Source organism: Vitis riparia, chromosome 7, assembly GCF_004353265.1.
Source record: "Vitis riparia cultivar Riparia Gloire de Montpellier isolate 1030 chromosome 7, EGFV_Vit.rip_1.0, whole genome shotgun sequence".
Taxonomy (NCBI): domain Eukaryota; kingdom Viridiplantae; phylum Streptophyta; class Magnoliopsida; order Vitales; family Vitaceae; genus Vitis; species Vitis riparia.
Genome location: NC_048437.1, coordinates 20,595,103 through 20,616,526, shown reverse-complemented (window position 1 = coordinate 20,616,526; position 21,424 = coordinate 20,595,103). Strand labels below are relative to the sequence as shown.

The 21,424-nt window shown below is 36.1% G+C and overlaps 1 protein-coding gene across 3 annotated transcripts in view; it reads right to left on the bottom strand.

Annotated features, from left to right (window-relative positions):
• The window catches only part of LOC117918449 (sterol 3-beta-glucosyltransferase UGT80A2), a 54,129-nt gene that overhangs the window by 7,140 nt on the left and 25,565 nt on the right, over window positions 1–21,424 (bottom strand). For 2 of the 3 annotated variants that reach the window (XM_034835127.1, XM_034835125.1), the window contains exons 3-13: window positions 15,077–15,319; window positions 11,695–11,806; window positions 11,371–11,541; window positions 7,839–7,902; window positions 7,638–7,695; window positions 7,323–7,500; window positions 5,711–5,841; window positions 5,007–5,109; window positions 4,699–4,775; window positions 649–696; window positions 410–559 (exon numbers count right to left, since the gene is read on the bottom strand). In XM_034835127.1, the coding sequence (XP_034691018.1) occupies window positions 410–559; window positions 649–696; window positions 4,699–4,775; window positions 5,007–5,109; window positions 5,711–5,841; window positions 7,323–7,500; window positions 7,638–7,695; window positions 7,839–7,902; window positions 11,371–11,541; window positions 11,695–11,806; window positions 15,077–15,319 (1,335 nt within the window). The remainder of the gene's footprint in view (window positions 1–409; window positions 560–648; window positions 697–4,698; window positions 4,776–5,006; window positions 5,110–5,710; window positions 5,842–7,322; window positions 7,501–7,637; window positions 7,696–7,838; window positions 7,903–11,370; window positions 11,542–11,694; window positions 11,807–15,076; window positions 15,320–21,424) is intronic. The other variant, XM_034835128.1, reaches the window with a different exon arrangement.

Below are 21,424 nucleotides of genomic sequence, written 5' to 3'. Positions count from 1 at the left end.
TGTTTGTTTTTTTAATATTTTACTTCTATTAAACATTAAAAAGTAAAGAAAAACCAACATAGTACTTTTTCTATTTTGAAAAAGTCATTTAAGTCATTAAAAAGTAAAAAAAAACAAACAACCTAAAATCTGAAAGCAAATTATTTTCAGCAAAAAGCTTAAAAAACAAACGCCCTCTAAGTTACCTTTGTACATAGAATTCCTTTATAGCAAGTATTGTAAATAAATAGGATTGTAAATGCCGAAAGTATTATGAATAGAAAATACAGAGAAAATATTTTTCTCTTTAGCTCTTCAATACTTTGGCCCTTCTTTGAAATGATGGGAAGTGTTTTGTATACTGCTTTAGCAACTACATGACATGAGAAAATCAAGCTTTTCAAAAGGAAAAAAAAAAAAAATCAATTACCTTGGGATCAAGCATGAAATTTATTGCATCAACCAACTTGTGAAGTGAAAATTCTTCCACAGGGATGGGTGAAGGACCTACTCCTCTGGCATGTACTCGTTCTCCCCAGAAAGGTTGGTCGCCAAAAAAAGGTACAATTGTTGTTGGGCACTATATCGTAATAATAATGTTATCCATGATTAGCCAAAAATAGAACCATTTCAAATATAGAAGTAGAGAGAAAATTATGAAGGCATTACTGCAGCTTTAAGACCAGCAGCTGTTGTTCCAGCTCCCCCGTGATGTACCTGAAAGAAAATTGCAAACCAATGATAACTAACCCTTGAGAATTGAAAGGAAAAACAGTACTTAGACAAAAAGTGTCAGAACTCAGAAACATTCAAAACAACATTATGACCTAGCCTTGAAGATAATGCAACCCTCACACAAGCCTAAAATGTCTAGTAAGCAAATGGTATTACTTGACTTGTATGTTACTATTTATAACAAAAAAAATTCACAAGAACCTTCTCCATACAACCAGAAACTCTTTAGATTTCATTTTTAAATCCAGAGTTATGTATTTCATGACCTGCTGTATGATGTATATCCTTCCACTTTTCTTTGTTAATATCCTTTAGCTTTAATTGATTTATCTTCTTGTTTGTTGTATGTACACTTGAACTCATTTTTTTTACATGGTGTCCAGTAAAAACTTTTTCCATTGTCAATTAGGCTATCAAGGAACATCTTGCAACATCACCAAACCTACAGTAAAGTCCTATTCAAGAGACTTGAAGAGAAAACAGGACTCATTTTCAGGGCCTGTCCGAATAGGCCCTAATTCACTGGTGGCATGATTTTTGTGCTACTGATGATGTTAGAGAAGGTACAGTAATTTAGGCAAGACAGGAATGGCTAGTGAAATTGTTAAATCATTGAGTAAAAGAGTGTTTTCCAACACAGAAAATCATATCACAGGAAAAAGTAAATAAATAAAATACATGGTCCTAGTTGGAAGTTCATGTTCATATCTTCCTTGACATTTTGGCTTACATATTGATTTAGTCTTTTTCCCCTTTAAATAAGAAATAAACATAATCAAATATAATATTTTTCATAATACTACAAGCTTTTGTCACAAATTATTCACAGAATATGCAATTGTAGGAAGCGGTTTCCCTGAAAATAGGGCAATATTTTGAGATTCTCCATGTGAAAGAAATTATGTTCATATTTCCATTTACTGAACGCAAAATGAATACAGTATTTTTTTCTCTCACCAGTTTCACTCTATAATTTGAAAAAAAAAAAAAAAACAAAACAAAACGAAACACACTCTCAGCTAGGTTAAATTAATTGAAAATGTCTCAGTGTTGTATAGTTTCTGTCAACTGGTGATTTAATCACTCTAAAAGGCTCTAGATTGACATAGAGAAAAGATGAATTGAGAAAATAAATAAACAAAACAGAACATGCTTTCTTCTCAGATTCCTAAATTGGAAACTGCAGCAATATGCTTATCTCATTACATTTAAATTCACTGGGAGGCAAGCAGGAACTAAAGACTCAATTCCATGGATATAGTACAGTACATAAACTATTACTCCACCAAAATTCTGTATAGCAAGAGAAAGTGGATATCAATCATGATAAATTGACCAAAAAAATGGCCTCACTTCAACAATGTAGTAAGAAATAATCAAAATGATCAAGACAGAGCTTCACATTATTCAAAGACCAGCATGTCTAAGATCACAAAAGCTGTTGTTGACAATAGAGGAGATTTAATAGGTTTGATAGATATCTGCTAGAATCCATGGAGGATACTCCAGCGTCTGTAAAATGCAATTAAGTAAAAAGTAATTGGGAAAATCTGGATAGAGCTTCATATCGCTCATAGATCAGCATAGCTAATACATACAAGTTAAGGTCAAAAAAACTGTTGTTGACAGGTTTTATCCAATACGTACTTGTCAGTGATGCGTATACTGGAAAGAGGAAAAATATTTCTAGGCTATTTGTGTGTGTCTGTGTAAAATGAGATACAACTACTGAAACTACTGCATTATAGAAACATGCACTATTACATTTGTCCACTCACACTGTCAAGTTGAAGCATAGATATCCATCTTTCCCTTCTTGTCAAGAATGTCAAAAGGGTGAGATTCGCCCACTATCATCTAACAATAGCCATATGGTACTGTTTAGGCTAGGAGTATGGAATATGGACATCCTGTTGTCAATTTTCCCCTCATAAAGTGCCAGTCAACCTCAATATTTTTGGTGTCTGAACATTGAACTAGGCTGTAGCTGCACCATTTTGTTGTTACATTAGGTTATTCGACTATTAGCATTGACTCCTTGCTCATATTCTAAAACGTGAAGAGTGTTAAGTCCTGAGTCAATTTCTTCCCTAGGTTAAGCCATAAATTCCTGGAAGTGTTCTTTCTCTATGGAACTAAATATTTACCAACCATTACACAATACCTAGATGTATACCTTCACTCAGCCCAAGACCAGTCTAATCAATATCAGCATAAACCTTGGCTCCAAAGTCATCATGATCGGAAATTAAGACCTTTTGAGGATTTTAAAAGCCACAATATTACGTACTGATTCCCAATCAATGATTTGAGGAGCACATATGAACCGACAACTTCCAAGCCATGTGCTATGTCTGGACACGAGAGAGACTCAATCCACTGAATTCCCTCTATTACTGTACTGATATCAACTAAAGCTATCCATATCGAGCATTCAATCTAAGATTCTGCCCAATGGATGCATCAACTAGCCTACTACCTAACGTTCTCACTTCTTTATAAATATTCAGTTGGTTCATTTTTTGAGAAAAATGGATTCCTTTTCTCAGTCTGGCAACCTTGATTGTGGGAAAATGTTTAAATAGACTGAGGTCCTTAGTATCAAACTTCAATGTCAAGTGTTTTTCTAACTTCACTACATTCTCAGAATCACTTCCTGGTGAGACAATTAACAATCCGAACCATAATGCCCCTCCTTGAATACTTAAAACTATAGGGTTGTTCATCAAGCATTCTTCAGTTCAACCACCCCAAACTCAGTAAAAAGTGCAGGCCCAAATCCAACCCAATTCAAGTTCATTGGGTTCAGGCTTGGCAAATCTTGATTTGCAGTTGCTCTTTTACCGTATAAATGGAAACGATAAATTAACCAGTGGCACCATTGGTGTCAACTTCAATACAAGATATTATTTTGTCAATCACCAAAATGTCTACATTTATGATGCAATTTTTTATCTTTTTTTAAAAAGTATACGATTATATCTAAGCAACATAAAATGGTACTACTACCTATAAACTCAGCCTCAATTTGCATTGGGCTAGGCCCACCTGTCTAAATCCAGCCCAAACTCAACTCATGGCCTCAATATAGCTCTAGCCTAACATTGTATACAATATGGTTACAGGTAATAATAATACATAAATAAGCTTCTTTTTTTTATCCTTTTTATGCTCACATGAAGTGACATGCTGAAGCTCATCATAATGAATATTTCTAAAAGACTAAGAAATCCAGATACTTAGTCCTTGTAAATCAAATTCTGGATTTTGAATTTATATTTCATGCTCGATTTTTTTAACCAAACCGTTCTAAACTGCCAAGGATAATAGAACATGGAAATAACAAAATTAAGAATCGGTGGTGCCAGCAGTATTCCCATTGTTCTTGCAGTGCTGCTGCAGCACATCATTACCAACTAGGAGTGCCAATAGGTCAGAACTGGCAAGGCTTCTAATATTCCACATCTGACATGCTATAGTTCACAGGCTTATGTGCCTACTCTTGGTCCATTCCTAAATTAATTTTCCAGGACCTGGGTTCACTCATAAAAAATTTAGAACTTCTTAGCTTCACTAGGACCCAAATTCCAAGACAAAGTGTTGACCATTCAGAGAGCTTTCAACTTGTTATATATTACAGAACTGTATAACTACAAAAAAAAAAAAAATGAAGAAATAAAGAATACAGCTGGTCATTATCTACAACACTCCAGCATTGGCATGGCCTACATGAAAATGGGCCAGCCAGGGCAGGGCAGTTGGGGTAAGGGGTCTACATTCTATTCCAAAGCCAACTTAATACTGGGCAGACCTCCTAGTCAGGTTAAGTGGTTAAGTAGTTAAGTAAGACTCCAATTGTCGCTCCTATGACAGTAGATTGCATATAGCAGGGAAAAAAAAAAAAGGGTCAAATCATGCAATCTTATGCTGATTTTGTAAATTATAAACTCTTGTAAACAACAGAACTAGGTAATCAAGCCTCACCACAGCCTTGCACTGTAAGAACAGCCAGTCATGAGGGCAGTTGTCCAGCAAATATATGGACTCCTTTGGTTGGGCCACTGAGAGAATACAATTAAAAGAAAACGTCATAATGCTCACAATTACAAGAGAAGTGATTAGCTAAACACATGAACTGCACTCACAATGACTGCAAAGGTTTTAACAAATGAAAATAAATAAATAAATACATAAAATCAGTGCCTGAATAGAGATAATATAGAAGGGAGAAAGAGTTAAACAGCTCATACTTGCATAAGAATAAAGAGTAAAAATGGAAATAAAAAACTTACAGTTCCCAAGGCCACCCCAGCCTTTATTAATGATGCCCCTCTGTCCAGTCTCTTCCAGAGCATCCACAATTATTTGAGTCATTTTCTCTGGTTCTTGAACAGGCTAAAATAAAATGAAAAGGTTACAACTGAAAGATATCTCATAATAAGGAGAATAGCTACATAGCAGTCCAAACAAAAGCCAGACATCTGTATGGCAACAAATTCTAATTTTTTTTAATTAATAAGCATAAAATTAACATGGAATCTAACACTGTGTGAACTATCACCTGCATCCTTTTGGAGAACCCCTACTAAATTAAACTTAAGATTAGACATATAGTTAGGAGGGAATTTTGAAAACAAACACCGTAAGACTATTAAGTTAAAGATGTTATCCATTTAGAACCTTTTGTGGTCAATCTTTTTAGATTTTATCTATTTTGCTCATTTCAGGAGGTCATATATGAGGTGTGGGCAGTGCCCTGGTACCTTTTCTCAGTTTCTTTTCCTCGTCATTCCGACTAAAAAAACCTCAATCCAGAATTAATAATTCAAACTACAAAACTTTACAAAGCATGCTTTTTTCTTTATTCATTTTAGTTCTCTAATAAGATTACCACAGTTTACAGCACAAGAGGAATTTGAATCTTAACAGAAGTAAATTGTAACTGCCTTAAAAAAATATTGAATCTTAGGAGAAATAACGAAAAAAAGAAACTCACAAGGCTACCAAATCCAATATAAATAGGCTTTTGACCAGCTTCGAGCCATTTTACAAGCTCTTGAGGAGGTTCATAATTTGATGCAAGATCAAGGAAGCAAAAGCCTACCACATCAACCTTAGGTCCCCAATCTGCAAATCAAGAAATGTGATTAACTCTTGTAGTGAGGGTAAACCTATTATTTAATGGGAAAAATAAAAGGACATACAAAACCAAGAATGACAGACTTGGCCTCAATTGAGCTGAGGGGAAAGGAGAGGGAGTGGCAAACTGAAGGAGGAATTCCCTCAAACTCTATCCATCTTAGGCTTCTCCTTATCCAATTAACCAGGATGCTTCCTACTCTCCCCATCTGAAGCCTGAATATGCTATTAAAATTTAAACAATTCCTAGTTCCCTTGCATAAGCCCCAGTCAGGAGCTCAGCAATTACCAAATGTGAACCTAGACCTACTTGGTCCATTTTTAAACCATGCATTTATGTCATGCCAACCTTTCCATCCCCAAATGCAAAGTTTCAGTTGCAAACCCACTCACTTTCATCTCTCCATCTCTCCCCAGCCACCTTCACTGCAGCTTAGGCATCACCATGTCCCACCTATATGAAGATTATCAACTACTCTATGTCACTTTGACTTCAAGCAGCCTAGACTCTATCATTGGCACCAACTCAACAAGCAAAGCTGCAAAATGGGAATGTCATCATCTACCACAAACACCTGCTGGATTTAAATATTATCTCTCTCCAGAAGCATGAATTCATCAAACCCACTCCCAGACCACAGTCAACCATGAGGAAGCCAATGCAACTACTGCCTAAAGTCTTACAAGTTGCCCAACTCCATAAAGGCAGTTGAAAAACACTCACTCAGAAACAGCACTGACTTTGGATTTGAGAACACCAGAGCATCCAGTCATACAAGCAATGAGACATTCAAAATCCCATTCTCTTTTCAAGCACTTGAAAATTTCTATCGGCCTCTAAAGCATTGGACCACTAGTAGGCCATCAAGTTATCTTCACACCATAACTCTAGGGGATAATCACTATGCTTTCATTGCCCACCCTACAAACTCCACCACCTGCACTCCTATTTTCAACATAAAACAGCAACCAAACATGCCTTTAGGAAAACTTGTCGGATAGCTAGAAGTTCAACCTTAAGAATCACAGACAAACCTGAATCACCTCTCACTCCACAGATCCACCCCGAAAAGAAAAGGGAAAAAGAATTGTTTGTTGCTTTAAACTTTTTCTGAGATCTCTGCTGGTGGATACTAGAGCACTACATGCTCTGCCAACCAGAGGATAAGAATGATGAGCACACTCCAATAAGTGCAAAACTTAAGAGCTTGTCTCCCATCTCACTTATAACCACCTTTCCAACAAAACCTCTGTACACACTACCCCCTCAACCTCAAATAATTTCAGAGACCCATTAACAAGAATAACTGGAAAATAAGAAGATAGGAAACACCATATAATAAATTAATAATCATATTTTAATGTGAGTTGCTTAGCATAATGGAAACCTTTTTATGCTAGGCGAGGATAATACAAGCTATAACCTTAAGACATCTATTCTGGTTTAATCAGAAAAACAAAGCAATAACCTTTTGGCTTAGGAACAAGATGAGGACTCCATATATATCCATGTGGAATATCAGAATCAGATCCTTGAGAACCACTTAAATATGTAACAGGTCGTAGCTTCAGCTTCTTCTTCCTCATATCATTTACCATGTCCCGTATCCCAAGCCAAATCATCGAGTCAACAATTTGATATGACAACTGCAAATTTTGTAAGAAGCCAAAATAAGAAACAATCATGAAACTAGAGAACTAAGAATTTAAGCTATTAGATAAGTAAATAACAAGGCAACAAGAGGAAAAGATAAAAGCAAAAAATTAAAAATCAAAAGGCTCACTCTATATCCAGCTGGTTGCTTCACACGGGACAAAGGATGTGGAAATTCGCTAGTTGGACTGTCATGAAAAATTAAAAAAAACAAAGGGATATAATAATAGACTGCTATTACATGAGCAAGAAATTGAAAAAAGGCGAACTCTTAAATGGTTAGAGCAATATCTACATCTCAGTAAGATTCCATTACCCAAACAAGACTTACGTCCATGGCATTGTGAAAAATATATGAATAGGTATTTTCAGTGCCTCTGCCACATGTGTATGTCCTAAAAAAAATAGCTCAGGTTAGTAACAGAAAATAAGACAGCCAAACATAGATAGGATAAATTCTGTCCAACAATGATCAAACAAAGTGGAAATATAATATTAGATTAAATTAACTGAGAAGAAAATGAAGAGGAACTTAGCATGATCTTTTCCAAACTATTTGTTCCATATAAATAAGAATGTCAAGAAAGAGTTTGCAGCAGTGAGAAAAGACATGCTGGCCTACAGTTCAAAGAATAATTTTGCCATATAGAATGATATAACTGAGAAATATTTAAAGATTTCCCAAAAATCATCTTCTATTTCTTTCCGCCCCAATGGCTTGAAGAATATCTAATTCTAATCTAGCACCACTGCAAAAACTTTTGCTTCTGGTACCTCCCAGGAGTAAGAAGATGGACAACACCAAAGATGGGAAATATCAAGGAAAACTGAACTAAAGCTAGCCACTAAGTAAAGTTAGCACAACAAGATCACTTCATCTTCAAAAGGATGAAAATGCTCCCTGAAGCAAGGCAGGATTGGAAAGAAAGGGAAAATTGGGTTTGTTGTAGGAATTATTATAATGGAGGTTAACTAGTTCATTGAAAGAGCAACAAAGTAGGCAGACAATGTTGGTAAATCCCAAGTTCTGCAAATGGCCATTCTAAAAGTAGTGACTGTGTCAGTTATGACATTCCTCCTGCACTCCTAGCCACATGTTAGACACTATTACAGATGTTCAGAATTTAAGATAATTTTTCCCACAACAATTTTGATGACTAAGTTGAAAAACTGAAGAAATTGGCAGTCACTGTCTTAAGCAAAAACCCAATTGGAACAAGTTTTAGACAAGCAGAGGGTAGGATCTTGTTTTACTTTAGCTTTGGTTGCAACATCCAAATCATCAGAAATTTTCAAGAACCCCCTTTATATCTTCCTATCCCATTCATCCGGTTCAATATCATCGTGCAGACAAACAGTCTGATATTGTGGAAACAGGAGTTGTCTTATGTTTGTTTGAGTAAACCTCAAATGAGGATGGTGATCACAATGCTAACATTGAGGAATGGGCCTAATTACTGATAAATCCTTACCCTAGAACTTAACAATCAGCTTCCATCTTCACAATCTTTAAACCCATACCTTCATAAACCTCGTCACTCATGGAGTGAGGGTAGCCAGCAATTTTAACTAATATAGTTATCCTGCATCATGGTTTTCACAGTTTGGGATACATGTCAATTTAGTGTCAGAATAGTTGCTCTCAAAAGAGAAATCAAGTTGAATCAGCAACAAAAATTATATGCCTCTAAGGTTTCAAGATTAAAGCCTAAAACTTGTAACACTGACACTATAAAAATTAATGGCAACTCCTCTCACATATAGTGAGCACTGTAGTAACTTACTGCACTGGTATTGCAGCAAATTTCTGTACCAGGTACAAGTTACCACACTGGTATCTAGAAGATACATAATTCAAGAGATTCTTAACAGAAAAAAAAATAATAAAATAAAATAAATTGGGTGATTATTTACTAAATCACCAAATTTTCAAAATAAAAACCAAGCAAACAAAAAAGCAAAAACTAAAAGAGAAAAATGGCACACTTCACTATTATAGGTTGTTAGTAATGTATTCTAGAGTTCAACTAATTCTATATCAGGGTAAGTTAGGATTGCAGTATTAGTGCCCACTTTATAGGTTGATTTATAGTAATTATCTTTGTATAGTTAACTTCCTAATATAGGACTCTTGTACAATATATATATATATATATATATATATATATATATATCAGCTAGGATGTAACCTAAAAAAATAACCTACAGAATATGAGTAAATTTCCTGTCCTGTTTCACCATTCTGAACATGGTATCAGAGCAAGTTCAACTCTAACCCTAGCCACCTCTTAGTCTTGGTGATCCTTTCTTTTCCTTTTTCAGTCCTAGTTTGTTTATTGTGAGGGTAGATTGATCCCCTCTTGTGTGATTGATCACTTTGTGCCTCCGTGTTTGAGGTTGTGTGCCTTGTAGTAACTGTATTTGTGATTCAAGATGATAGATAACATGTCTACTTCAAATCTTTGTGTTTTTGTTGGTACAACAGTGAAGTGTAATGGAAGAAATTATGTTCTTTGGTCCCAAGCTTTTCGTACTTTCCTGGGTTCCCAAGTCGCGACCATCATCTTGTTGATAAAATGTTGGATCCTAAGGATTCCAAGTATGCAGCATGGCGTTAGTCTGACTGTGCAATGAAGACATGTATGTTGAATTCCTTGGAACCTGAGATTGCTGCCTCTATTGGTCTGGCATCAACAGCTAAAGAGATGTGGTATGCCAACAAAGAGATTTTTCTAATGATGGTAATAATTCTTGTATATTCTCTTTGTTTCAACTTGTTGATAATAAACAAGGTGAGAGGTCCCTTCCAAAATTTTTTGCTGCCTATAAAGGGATTATCAATGAATTTTGCGAGCTTCTAACAGTGACTAGACCAAATATTGTGCATGTCGTGGGACTAATTAGCCAATTTATGGAAAAACCTAAGAAGTGCCATTGGGAGGCTGCTTGTAATATTTTGAGATATATTAAAAAATATCCAGGAAAAGGGTTGTGGTTCAAAAAGAACAAAAATATGAATTTAGTTGGTTTTTCAGATGTCAATTACGCTGGTAACAAAGGGGATAGAAAATCCACATCAAGTTATTGTACTTTTGTAGGAGGTAATCTAGTAACTTGGAAGAGCAAGAAGCAGATAGTTGTGTCTAGGTCTAGTGTTGAAGCCGAATATTGTGCCATGGCTCATACCACATGTGAACTGATATGGTTGAAGGCACTTCCTGAAGATTTCGGTATCACATATACAGATCCTATTCCTATGCATTGTGGTAATCAAGCAGCAATTCATATTGTGAGTAATCCTGTCTTTCACGAACGGACAAAGCATATTGAAGTTGATGGTCAGTGAGAAATGTTGTCACCAGTAAAAAGATCGTACTCCGTTTACACCTTCAAAGGACCAGGTTGCTGATATGTTCACCAAGGCCCTTAAGAAGGATGACCTCACTAGATTGAGTGACAAGCTTCACATGATGGACATTTATGCTCCAGCTTGAGGGGGAAGTGTTAGTAATGTATTCTAGAGCTTAACTAAGTCTATATCAGGATAAATTAGGATTGCAGTATTAGTGCCTACTTTATAGGCTGATTTATAGTAATTATCTTTGCATAGTTAACTTCCTAATATAGGACTCTTATACATATATATATCAGCTAGGATGTAACCTAAAAAAATAACCTACAAAATATACGAGTAAATTTTCTGTCCTGTTTCACTATTCTGAACACAGGTGATTATGAACTTCATGATCACAATTTACAAACACTTAAGAACCAAATGCTAGGAGAATGGAACAATATGAACAATAAATGTTTTTGAAAAAAATAAAAGCAATACAATAGTTAATAAAGAGAAGAAATCTTACCATAAGCTGGAGGATTCGCAATAATAGCATCTGCTTTAAAAGGAATACCAGAATCCATATCTGGGTCTTTGCATGCTGGAAGCAAAGAGTAGACAATTTCTTTCATTTGATTTCGTTGAATAGGTATTTCTGAAGGTCCAGATGGCAGGAAGCCTTTGTTTTTAACCATATCTGAGCAAAAAAAAAAAAAATAGCGAAAGAGAAAGAAAAGATATTGATTGGAAGTTTAAAATGAAAATTCATGCGTCAAAATTAATGACGAATGCAAAACCCATATAAGATATTCCATTGGTTAGAGAACATATGGTGTGTTTAGATACATACAACCAGCAAGAACTTTTGGATCGCCGCCTAAAGGAAAAAACTCCAATCCAGAAGTTAAGACAAACTCCTTAAAATTTGCATGAGTTGCTAGTCTAACACGATGTCCATAGTCCTGCATACAAATATTCTTTTAAAATGAACTCAAAATGGCCTAAGGCTAATGACTTAAGTGACAATAAAATAATAATTGATATCTTATATATTCTCATCCAAGGTTAAACAACTAAACACAACTTGCTATCAACTAGAAGGAAACACAAGACAGTCATGACCACGATAAATAGATCAATATCACATTGATACAGAAAAGGCCTCTTCAGAAGCAAATGCCATTTTAAGGTATCCCATGCAAATGCACAATTAAACAATGACAGAAACAGCAACACCTGATATCCTGGAAAGCTTAGCAGGCCCTGCTTTACACACAGATTGATTTAGTGATCCCCGGGGAAAACATCAACAGCTTCCAGTTTTTTTGGAATTAAGAGCTAATGAAGAGATCAAGTGTTACATTTCTATAGCATGAGTTATCCAGTTAAACTGAGATTTGAAGGACAACTACTTCAAAGCCTGATGAGAATATCACTCTTTCAATGTACATCAAAATAAGCACAAATAAGTCATTCTTTCTATCTTCTTATATCTTTTATCCACAAAACTCCAATGCCAACCAAGCAAAACACTCTTTACCAACAGCAGGACCATCTAAGAAGGACCAAATAATGAAAACAAAATAAACCACAAAATTCAAGCCTGTCCACAATAGATAAGAATATGATTGGTCGACTCCTCCGCACAACCAAAACGGATCAACCACCTGCTAACCCTCATAAGTTGTTCAGTTGGAGACCTCCACCCCAACACCAACTTGATAGGAAACAAGCCTCAGGTGCCCCAACAATGAGGACTCATAAAAGGATTTAACAAGAATTATAGCACGAGACATCCAAGGATGAGGATTTAATCAAAACTATATATTCTTAAAGATACCTCCATATGCAAATAATTCAAAACCCATTATGTTAAGAAAGAGAATAACATAGCAGATTATTAAGCCAAGTTTTGCATCATCAAGCTAATAGTTGTAAAGTCAAACTTATCAATTGGCAAATCTTGGATGGTTTAATGGTACCTTCTTTAGCCAGAAAGGAAGATACAATTCTCAAGCCCAAAGATCTGTAAAAAAATTTTTTAGAGAAACATAGATTTTTGGACAAGCTCCATGGCTAATTTGCCATCCTCCCCTTCATAAATTGCCAAAAAATAATTAGTTTCAAAAACAACTCCACCAACTCCAATTCCCAACCATGGAAACCCTTCAAGGATCTTTAGGTTCTAGAAAGCTCACCACCCCCACTACCCAAAAGAACCTCCTCTCTTGAATAAGCTGCACATCATTCTTGTTTGCAATGATGGGAAATAAATTCTAGAAGCCATCTTCAGAGTGATAAGCAGAAAAACACCCAACCAAAACTAGTTCTCAAATCAATGCCCACTTAAATACAAGATATATCTTGGAATACTTCCCAGCCTCTTCTGATATATTTCCAAAGCCCTATCTCAGAAGGCTCCCTCCCACAACAGAACATCAAAACCCATCCTCCTTCCCAAAGTTACCGATAATAAATCTCCTTTACAAACTCTCCCATTCCACAGCAGAGCTCCATAATCACTTCCCTAATAAAGCCTTGTATAGGATAGAGAATATCCAACAAGTCCTCGAGGCACTCAAGTGGCAAAGGGTTAGGGTGAAGAAATGGGAGGCTCCCAGTTCAGTTTCCAACAGGGAAGAAAACAAGTGGTACCAATGAAAAAGAAAAGAAAAGAAAGAAAGGGAAAGAACTAATAAGGCTAAATCTTTTCAAGTCTCGTACAATTTGTAGGAACCACCCAATTAATCACATATAACAACTTAATGATGAGCAGTAAGCTAAAAAAGGTACTTTCGATGCGCTTTAGTCTACAAGGCATTACCCTTGCCAAGAGGCCAATATCCTATCAAGCCACTCCTACACAGGATCCCAAACACACTAGCCTTAACAGAGGATCCCCAAAAGGAAATCCAAACAGGTAGTTGGTAGTTTCCCCCCACTACACCTCAACGCTAATGCCAACTAGTCCAAATCACACATCAGGATGAACTTGCTCCTAAAGCTTGACCTTAAGACCAAACACTGCCTCAAAATAAACATAGAGGATAAAGAATATAAACAATTCCATCTCAGACATAGAAACTGATCACAATTCACTTCACAAAAAAGGCAAACTATCATTGCAAAAGGAAAGTATGAAATCTCAATCCCCTCCCTTCCTCAGACCTCCACTATGAGGCCACTGATAAACCCCTCCTCCTCTGCCCTAGAAACAAAGCAGCTCAGTTTCTCCTTCACTAGGATGAAAAGACAAGGAAAGAGGGGGACCACCTGCATCAAATCCCTCAAGCTCTTACAAGGTCTAGTCTGAGATCCATTAACCAATGACAATCTAACATGGGGATGCAAAATCTAAACTTCCAAATCCATTTCTAATTGAACCTCAGCTATAACCAATCACAAGAAGTCCTAATTCACATGATCATAAGCATTTCTTTATTTCCACCTTGCACCCTACTCCCCTACTCAAACTCTTCGATCTATGGGCTTAAGCATAAGTTCTCCATGGTCCAAAGTACTCGATTTTACAAGGAAAAAGACAACAAATTCATTATTTCAACTTTAGTAATATAAGAATAATAATGATTTCATTTTAGCTTTAGTAATATAAAAATAATAATAAGTAATAAATAAGTGATATCCCCAGCTCTGAAGTTTGTCTTGTATTCACCTAGTAGATTGTGTCATAAATAATTCTCTTTGTGCTGATTCTTTAGCCCTTTTATATGAGAAATTCTTGGGGATTGATTCTATTAACATGGAACTTGCGGAACCTTATCTTTGGTTGAACTAAATCTAATAAACAAATTTTAAGTTTCAGTATGAAAAAATGTGTCTTACACAACAAACAGGTTGCATTACTAGTGGATAATATCAAGCATGCCTTCTACTTTTCTCCTAATGCTCATATATGTAGGATGGCAGCTTTCACATTGTGAAAACAAATTTTAGTTTCTCCCAAAAATAAAATAAAATAAAATAAACTCTATGCAATACATGTATACATAACAAATTTGTCATACAACAAGTGGGTATGCCATTAATTGTACCTTCTACTTTTCATCTGAAGCTTATATTGTGTTGAACCTCTGAATCTACCATGTAATAAAAATGTCCAAATGGAAAATCGCAACCAAGGTCAACAGTTTAATCAATCATCCACATAGAAAAACAAACAATAGAAAAAATCAATTATTGACAAACTTGTAAAAAGAGGAAAGTCTCCAAACCTGCAATCTCTTGCCAATTGCAATAAATGGCTGCACATCACCTCGTGTTCCAACAATAAGCATTACTATTTGCAGGGGTGGAATGCATTGAAGGTCTGTTGAATCAAGATTTTCATCATCAACAGCTCCTTTATAAACATCTTCAGATCTAATATTAAGAGCTTGGGGTTCAATATCACCCAGAACTTCAAATTCTACAGATCCATCATCTTTCACAGTAGCAATTCTGTTCAACAATTTGAGCTGCATATTTTTAAAAAGCTCAATAAAAATCATCGACGCACAAGAATAAAAAGAGTATATCATATTATTTAAAATATTGAGTGTCACAACTAGCCCTGTAGTCTGTGTTTACCACTTGCTTCCCCATCAGGATAGGTCAAGAGTTCAAGAAAAACAAAATATGTGGCTGTACAGTGTTAGTGATGGTGATACCCTATAGCTGATATACAGTGTAAAAGCTTTAAACTATGTTCTTCATGTACCTAAGATTGCTGGCTATTTATTGGCCATTAGCAAAGTGACCAAGTCCCATGTAACTTTCTATCCCACTCATTTCAATTCTAAGGACCTAGCTGCAGGGAAGAAAATTAGCAATGCTAAAGAGGGAGAGAAAAGGAATCAGCTTGAAATGGAGGTCTTGGATGAGGGGGTGCTTGTCTTCGGCAAGTTTTGCAGTGTTAGTGAATGGAACAGCCAAAGGTTGGATTAAGGCTTATAGAGGATTAAGGCAAGCAGATCCTCTTTCCCCTTTTCTTTTTACTATTGTTGTTGATGTTTTAAGTAGGATGTTGTTTAGAGTGGAGGAAAGGGGCTTATTTGAGGGTTTCTAGTGGGCAGAAATAGGATTAGAGTGTCTCATTTATGGTTTGTTGATGACACTATTTTCTTCTTTAGGGCTTCTGTGGATGATTTTCAAAATCTGAAGCTCATTTTATTGATTTTTGGGGTTCTATCAAGGCTAAAGATTAATATAAACAAAAGCACTCTTTGTGGCATCAACACAAGTCATGATCAAATATCCAAGTTGGCTTTGATGCTTGGATGTACAGTCTCTAATTGGCCTTTAATGTACCTAGGTCTTCCTTTAGGGGGGAATCCAAAATCAATATCATTTAGGGATCCAGCGATTGATAGAGTCTCTAGGAGATTGGATGGTTGGAAAAAAGGCTTTTTTGTCACTGGGGGAGGGGGAACTCTAATTCTTTCTTGTTTGTCTCACATTCCGAGTTATTTTTTATCCCTTTTCAATCAAGGATTGAAAAAATGCAAAGAGATTTTCTATGGTCAGAGTACCGAGGAGGGAAAAAAGGACCATCTAATCAATTGGGGTCAAGTGTGTGGGCCTAAGGAGTTTGGTGGTTCAGGTTTTGGAAAGATTTCTCTATGGAATCATGCTTTATTAGGGAAGTGGCTATGAAGGTTTCCTAAGGAAAGGTACGCCCTTTGGGATCAGGTTATTTTAAGTATCTATGGGACACATCCTAATGGGTGGGACGCTAATATTTTAGTTAGATGGTCACATCGGCACCCTTGGAAGGTCATTACACATACATTCCAACTTTTTTCTATACATACTCGCTTTATGATGGGAGATGGGACCAAAATTCGTTTCTAGAAAGACTTGTGGTGGGGGATCAATCATTGTGTTCACAATTTCCAAGACTTTATAAAGTCATCACGATTAGAAACCTCTCCATTTTGGATATTTGTGGCAATGCCTCCTCTCTCTTGGAATCTAATTTTTCGCCGCAACCTAATTGATTTGGAGATCAAGGATCTCGAAGGATTAATTACTTCTCTTACTCGTGTACACTTATCCACATCTATCCCAGATGTGCAAGCTTGGGCATTGACTTCTTCAGGCTCATTCTCGATAAAATCTTTCTTCCTTAATTCGTCTAAATTATCATATTCAGTTCCTTTCCATCCTACCAATTTTATTTGGAAATCAAAAGTCTCATCTAAGGTCAAGGTTTTTACTTGGTTGGCAGCACACAAGAAGGTGAATACTAATGACTTGCTTCAGTTAGTAAGAAAACCTTCCAAAGCCCTTAGTCCGGAGTTGTGTATACTATGTAGGGAGAGTGGAGAGACAAGTGACCACCTATTTCTACATTGTCCGTTCACTTTGGGGTTGTGACACAAGTTTTTCTTACAACCAAGGATGATGTGGGTTCAGCCTAGGAGTTTTTAGTGATATGATGTCTATTTCTTATATGGGTTTTGGGAACTCCACCAGGGGCAAGACGCTTTGGAAGATAGCTTGCCTCACTTTGATCTAGATGGTGTGGCAAGAGAGACATGATAGGATCTTTGTAGACAAACGGACTGTATGGGATTTATGTCATTTCGTTACTTCTTAGTGGGCCTTTTATATTGATGAATCTAAAGGTTGTCCTTTAAACGTCATTTAGCTTAGTTGGTTTGCAGTATGTACACCATTAGGGTTATGCTACCATTGAGAGAAGCCTAGCTGTTTTTTCAAGAGAGGTTCCTTTGGTAAATTCTTTTGTGATATATCTTTTTTGTACAAATCTCCTTATATAGCAGAGGTTTTTAGTGGTTTAGATCAGGTTTGTACATTTGTGGGAAGGATTCCCCATCCCTCTCATGAAATCTTTATACAATATTAATACAATTCTTGTTTTTAATCAAAAAAAAAAAAAAAAAAAAAAAAGGAGAGTGTCTTGTGTTACCTGACTCCCAAATCCAAGAAAACTAAATAGGCTCATCTTTCAAAGACTGTTGATAATAAAGAAACAGAGATTCAGTTGCTGCACTGTAGAATTGATCATCCAAAATTTGTCTCTTAAATTACTATTTCCTCAATTATTTTCTCTAAGATATTTTCAGGTCACTTCTTATTCAGGCTATAAATGTTTCATTAGTTTTATTAATGATTGCACAACAACAACATGAATCTATATTCTAAAGGAAAATTCCAAAGCTGCTCCTTTCTTCAAAGCATTTCATAAGAGTGGGAAGGATTCCCCATCCCTCTCATGAAATCTTTATACAATATTAATACAATTCTTGTTTCTAATAAAAAAAAAAAAAGAAAAGAAAAGGAAAAAAAAAAGGGAGAGTGTCTTGTATTACCTGACTCCCAAACCCAAGAAAACTAAATAGGCTCATCTTTCAAAGATTGTTGATAATAAAGAAACAGAGATTCGGTTGCTGCACTGTAGAATTGATCATCCAAAATTTGTCTCTTAAATTACTATTTCCTCAATTATTTTCTCTAAGATATTTTCGGGTCACTTCTTATTCAAGCTATAAATGGTTCATTAGTTTTATTGATGATTGCACAACAACAACATGAATTTATATTCTAAAGGAAAATTCCAAAGCTGCTCCTTTCTTCAAAGCATTTCATAAGATGATCCAAACTCAATTCCATACCAAAATTCAAGTTTTAAGGATTGATAATGGGAAGAGTATTTCAATACCAGTCTAGGTTCATATCTTCTTCAAAATGGGATCATACATGACTCTTCTTCCAATGACAAGCCACAGAAAAATTAAGTGACTAAGAGGAAAAATAAGCATTTACTTAAGGTAGCTAGAGCTTTGATGTTTACAAAAAATGTCCCCAACATCTACTTCATTGATGTTGTGTTATCTACCACCTGTCTTATTAATCATATGTCATCCAAAGCCATTGACATGAAAATTCCAATTGATATTCTTAAGTGTCGTTTTCCTAGTGATAATGGAAAGGTATTGCACATCCCTTGCCTAGTTCAAGTTCTTTATTTAAATCTAACTTAGATATTCCAATTGCAATTAGGAAAGGGGTTAGACCTTGAACTGAGCAACCTTTATTTGATTTTGTGTCTTGTCATTGTCTTAGTCCTAGCCACAAAGCCTTCACCACTAAATTTGGTTTCAGAATCTATTACCAGCAATATACAAGAAGCTCTAAAAGACCCTGAATGGAGAGAAGCTATACTTGAGGATATGAGATCCTTACATGAGAATGAGACTTGAGAAGTGGTATAGTTACTGTGTGGGAAAAAACAGTTGGCTGCAAATGGCTGTTTACCATTAAATACAAGGAAAATGGATCAATAGAGAGAAATGTAGTCTTATGTAGCCTTACTCTTTAGCTATCAATAGAGAGAAACTGTTGGCTGCATATATTCTTTAGCTATCAATGTAGCCTTATGTCTATCTATTGACCCATTTTCCTTGTATTTAATGGTAAACACCCTCTTGAAATTGATTATCAAGAAACATTTGCTCCTATGGCAAAAATGAATTCGATCAAAATCCTTTTATCTCTAGTTGTTAATCTAGACTGGTCTCTTCACCAATTTGATGTGTGTTGAAGAACATGATATACATTGTGGACCCAAATCCTACAAGTTTAAACTTTTTTAAGAAAATTGATTATTCAATATGGTATCAAAGCCTTATTTAGCAGGACATTTTTTAAAGCATCATCGCATAATATTTATTTCCCCAGTTTATTGATCCCACATGTAAGCCCAAAAAGGAGGTTGATTGTGGTTATATGCCTACAAACCTATGTGTCTCTCCACATGCAAGTAAGGCCACCCATGAGGGAGGGTCCACATGCAGCTTTTATGAAAATTGGTTGTTCAACAATGTGAAAAAAAAAATGCCTTTATAGAAGGGAATTTGGAGGAAGAAGTATATATGGACCTTCCACTAGGCTTTGAGGATTTATCCAACAATGAGAAGGTGTATAGGTTAAAAAAGCCATTGTTTGGTCTCAAGCAATCACTTAAAGCATGGTTTAAGAGATTTAGAAAGTTGCTGAAAAAATATGGTTTTATTCAAAGCCAAGGGGATCATACTCTATTTATTAATCACTCATCACTCGAAAAAATCACTATTCTTATTGTTTATGAATATGATATCATTGATACAGGTGATGATATAGAAAAAATTAAAAGTGTGAAACTGTGGAAATATGGGATTATGATTTGTAATTAAGTGCCAAGATTAGAAGGATTGTGTTAGGATACTTTCTATTTTATGGATGAGAGAATCTCTCCTAATTAGTTATTGTTTCCTTAGAGATAGTGATTGTGCATATTATATGGCTTAGATTAGGAATCCCACTTGTATATATATAGGTCCTTTGTATTCAGTTTTGACACAGAAAAAAAGAAGAATATTTTCTTCATGGTATCAGAGCATTCAGATCTGAACCACGTATAAAAAAAAAAAAAAATCATCTTTTTCCATGGAGAGCAGAACGGAAGGATCAAACTCGGAGGTGACGTCCAGACCTGAAGCAGTTCACTCCGGCAGTGCCAGCACCACAGACGGCATCATTCTTCCCATAACAGGTCATAAACTCAATGGGCAGAATTTTATTCAATGGGCTCAATCTGTTCGGATCTTCATCTGCGGGAAAGGTAAGGAAGAATACCTTACGGAAGCCATTGTTCAGCCGAAGGAAGATGATCCAGGATACCGAACCTGGAAGTTGGAAAATAGTATGGTGATGTCTTGGTTAATTAACTCTATGACCAATGACATAGGAGAAAACTTCATGTATTATGGCACAGCAAAGGAGATATGGGATGCAGCTAGAGAGACCTACTCCAACATCGATAATACCTCGGCGATTTTCGAAATCAAGAGTATTCTCCAGGATCTTCGACAAGGAGATTCAACTGTTACCGAATATTTTAATATCCTTACACGGTATTGGCAACAACTCGATATTTATGAAGAATTGGTTTGGAAGTGTCCCGAAGATGGACTCCTATACAAGAAGGTCATTGAAAAGGAACGCATCTACAAATTTTTACTTGGCCTTAATAAGAATTTAGATGAGGTACGTGGAAGAGTTCTAAGTATTAAGCCATTACCTAGTGTTAGGGAAGTTTTTTCTGAAATTTGCAGAGAGGAAAGCAGACAAAAAGTGATGTTGGGAACCCAAAATTCCTCCAAAAATCTTGAGAACTCAGCCCTAGTTGCACGAGGAACCCAATCCAACAACAACAACCACCAAACGAAGAAGAATCGTCCATGGTGCGACCATTGTAGAAAACCTGGACACACGAAAGAGACTTGCTGGCATCTACACGGTAAACCTGCTGATTGGAAACCTTCTCGGCCACAGCAAAACAGAGAAGGCCGGGGTTACACCGCTACAGCCGAAGAAGACACATCTGGCACTAGCTCAAATCCTGGACCGTTTAGCAAAGAGCAATTGGAGGCACTACAGAAAATGTTCCAACAGACTCTTCAATCAACTGGAACAACTATTGGTACCGCATCTGTAGCCCAGAAAGGTATTTTTTCCCATGCCCTAAATGTTAGACAGGAAAATCACACTACATGGATAGTGGACTCAGGAGCTTC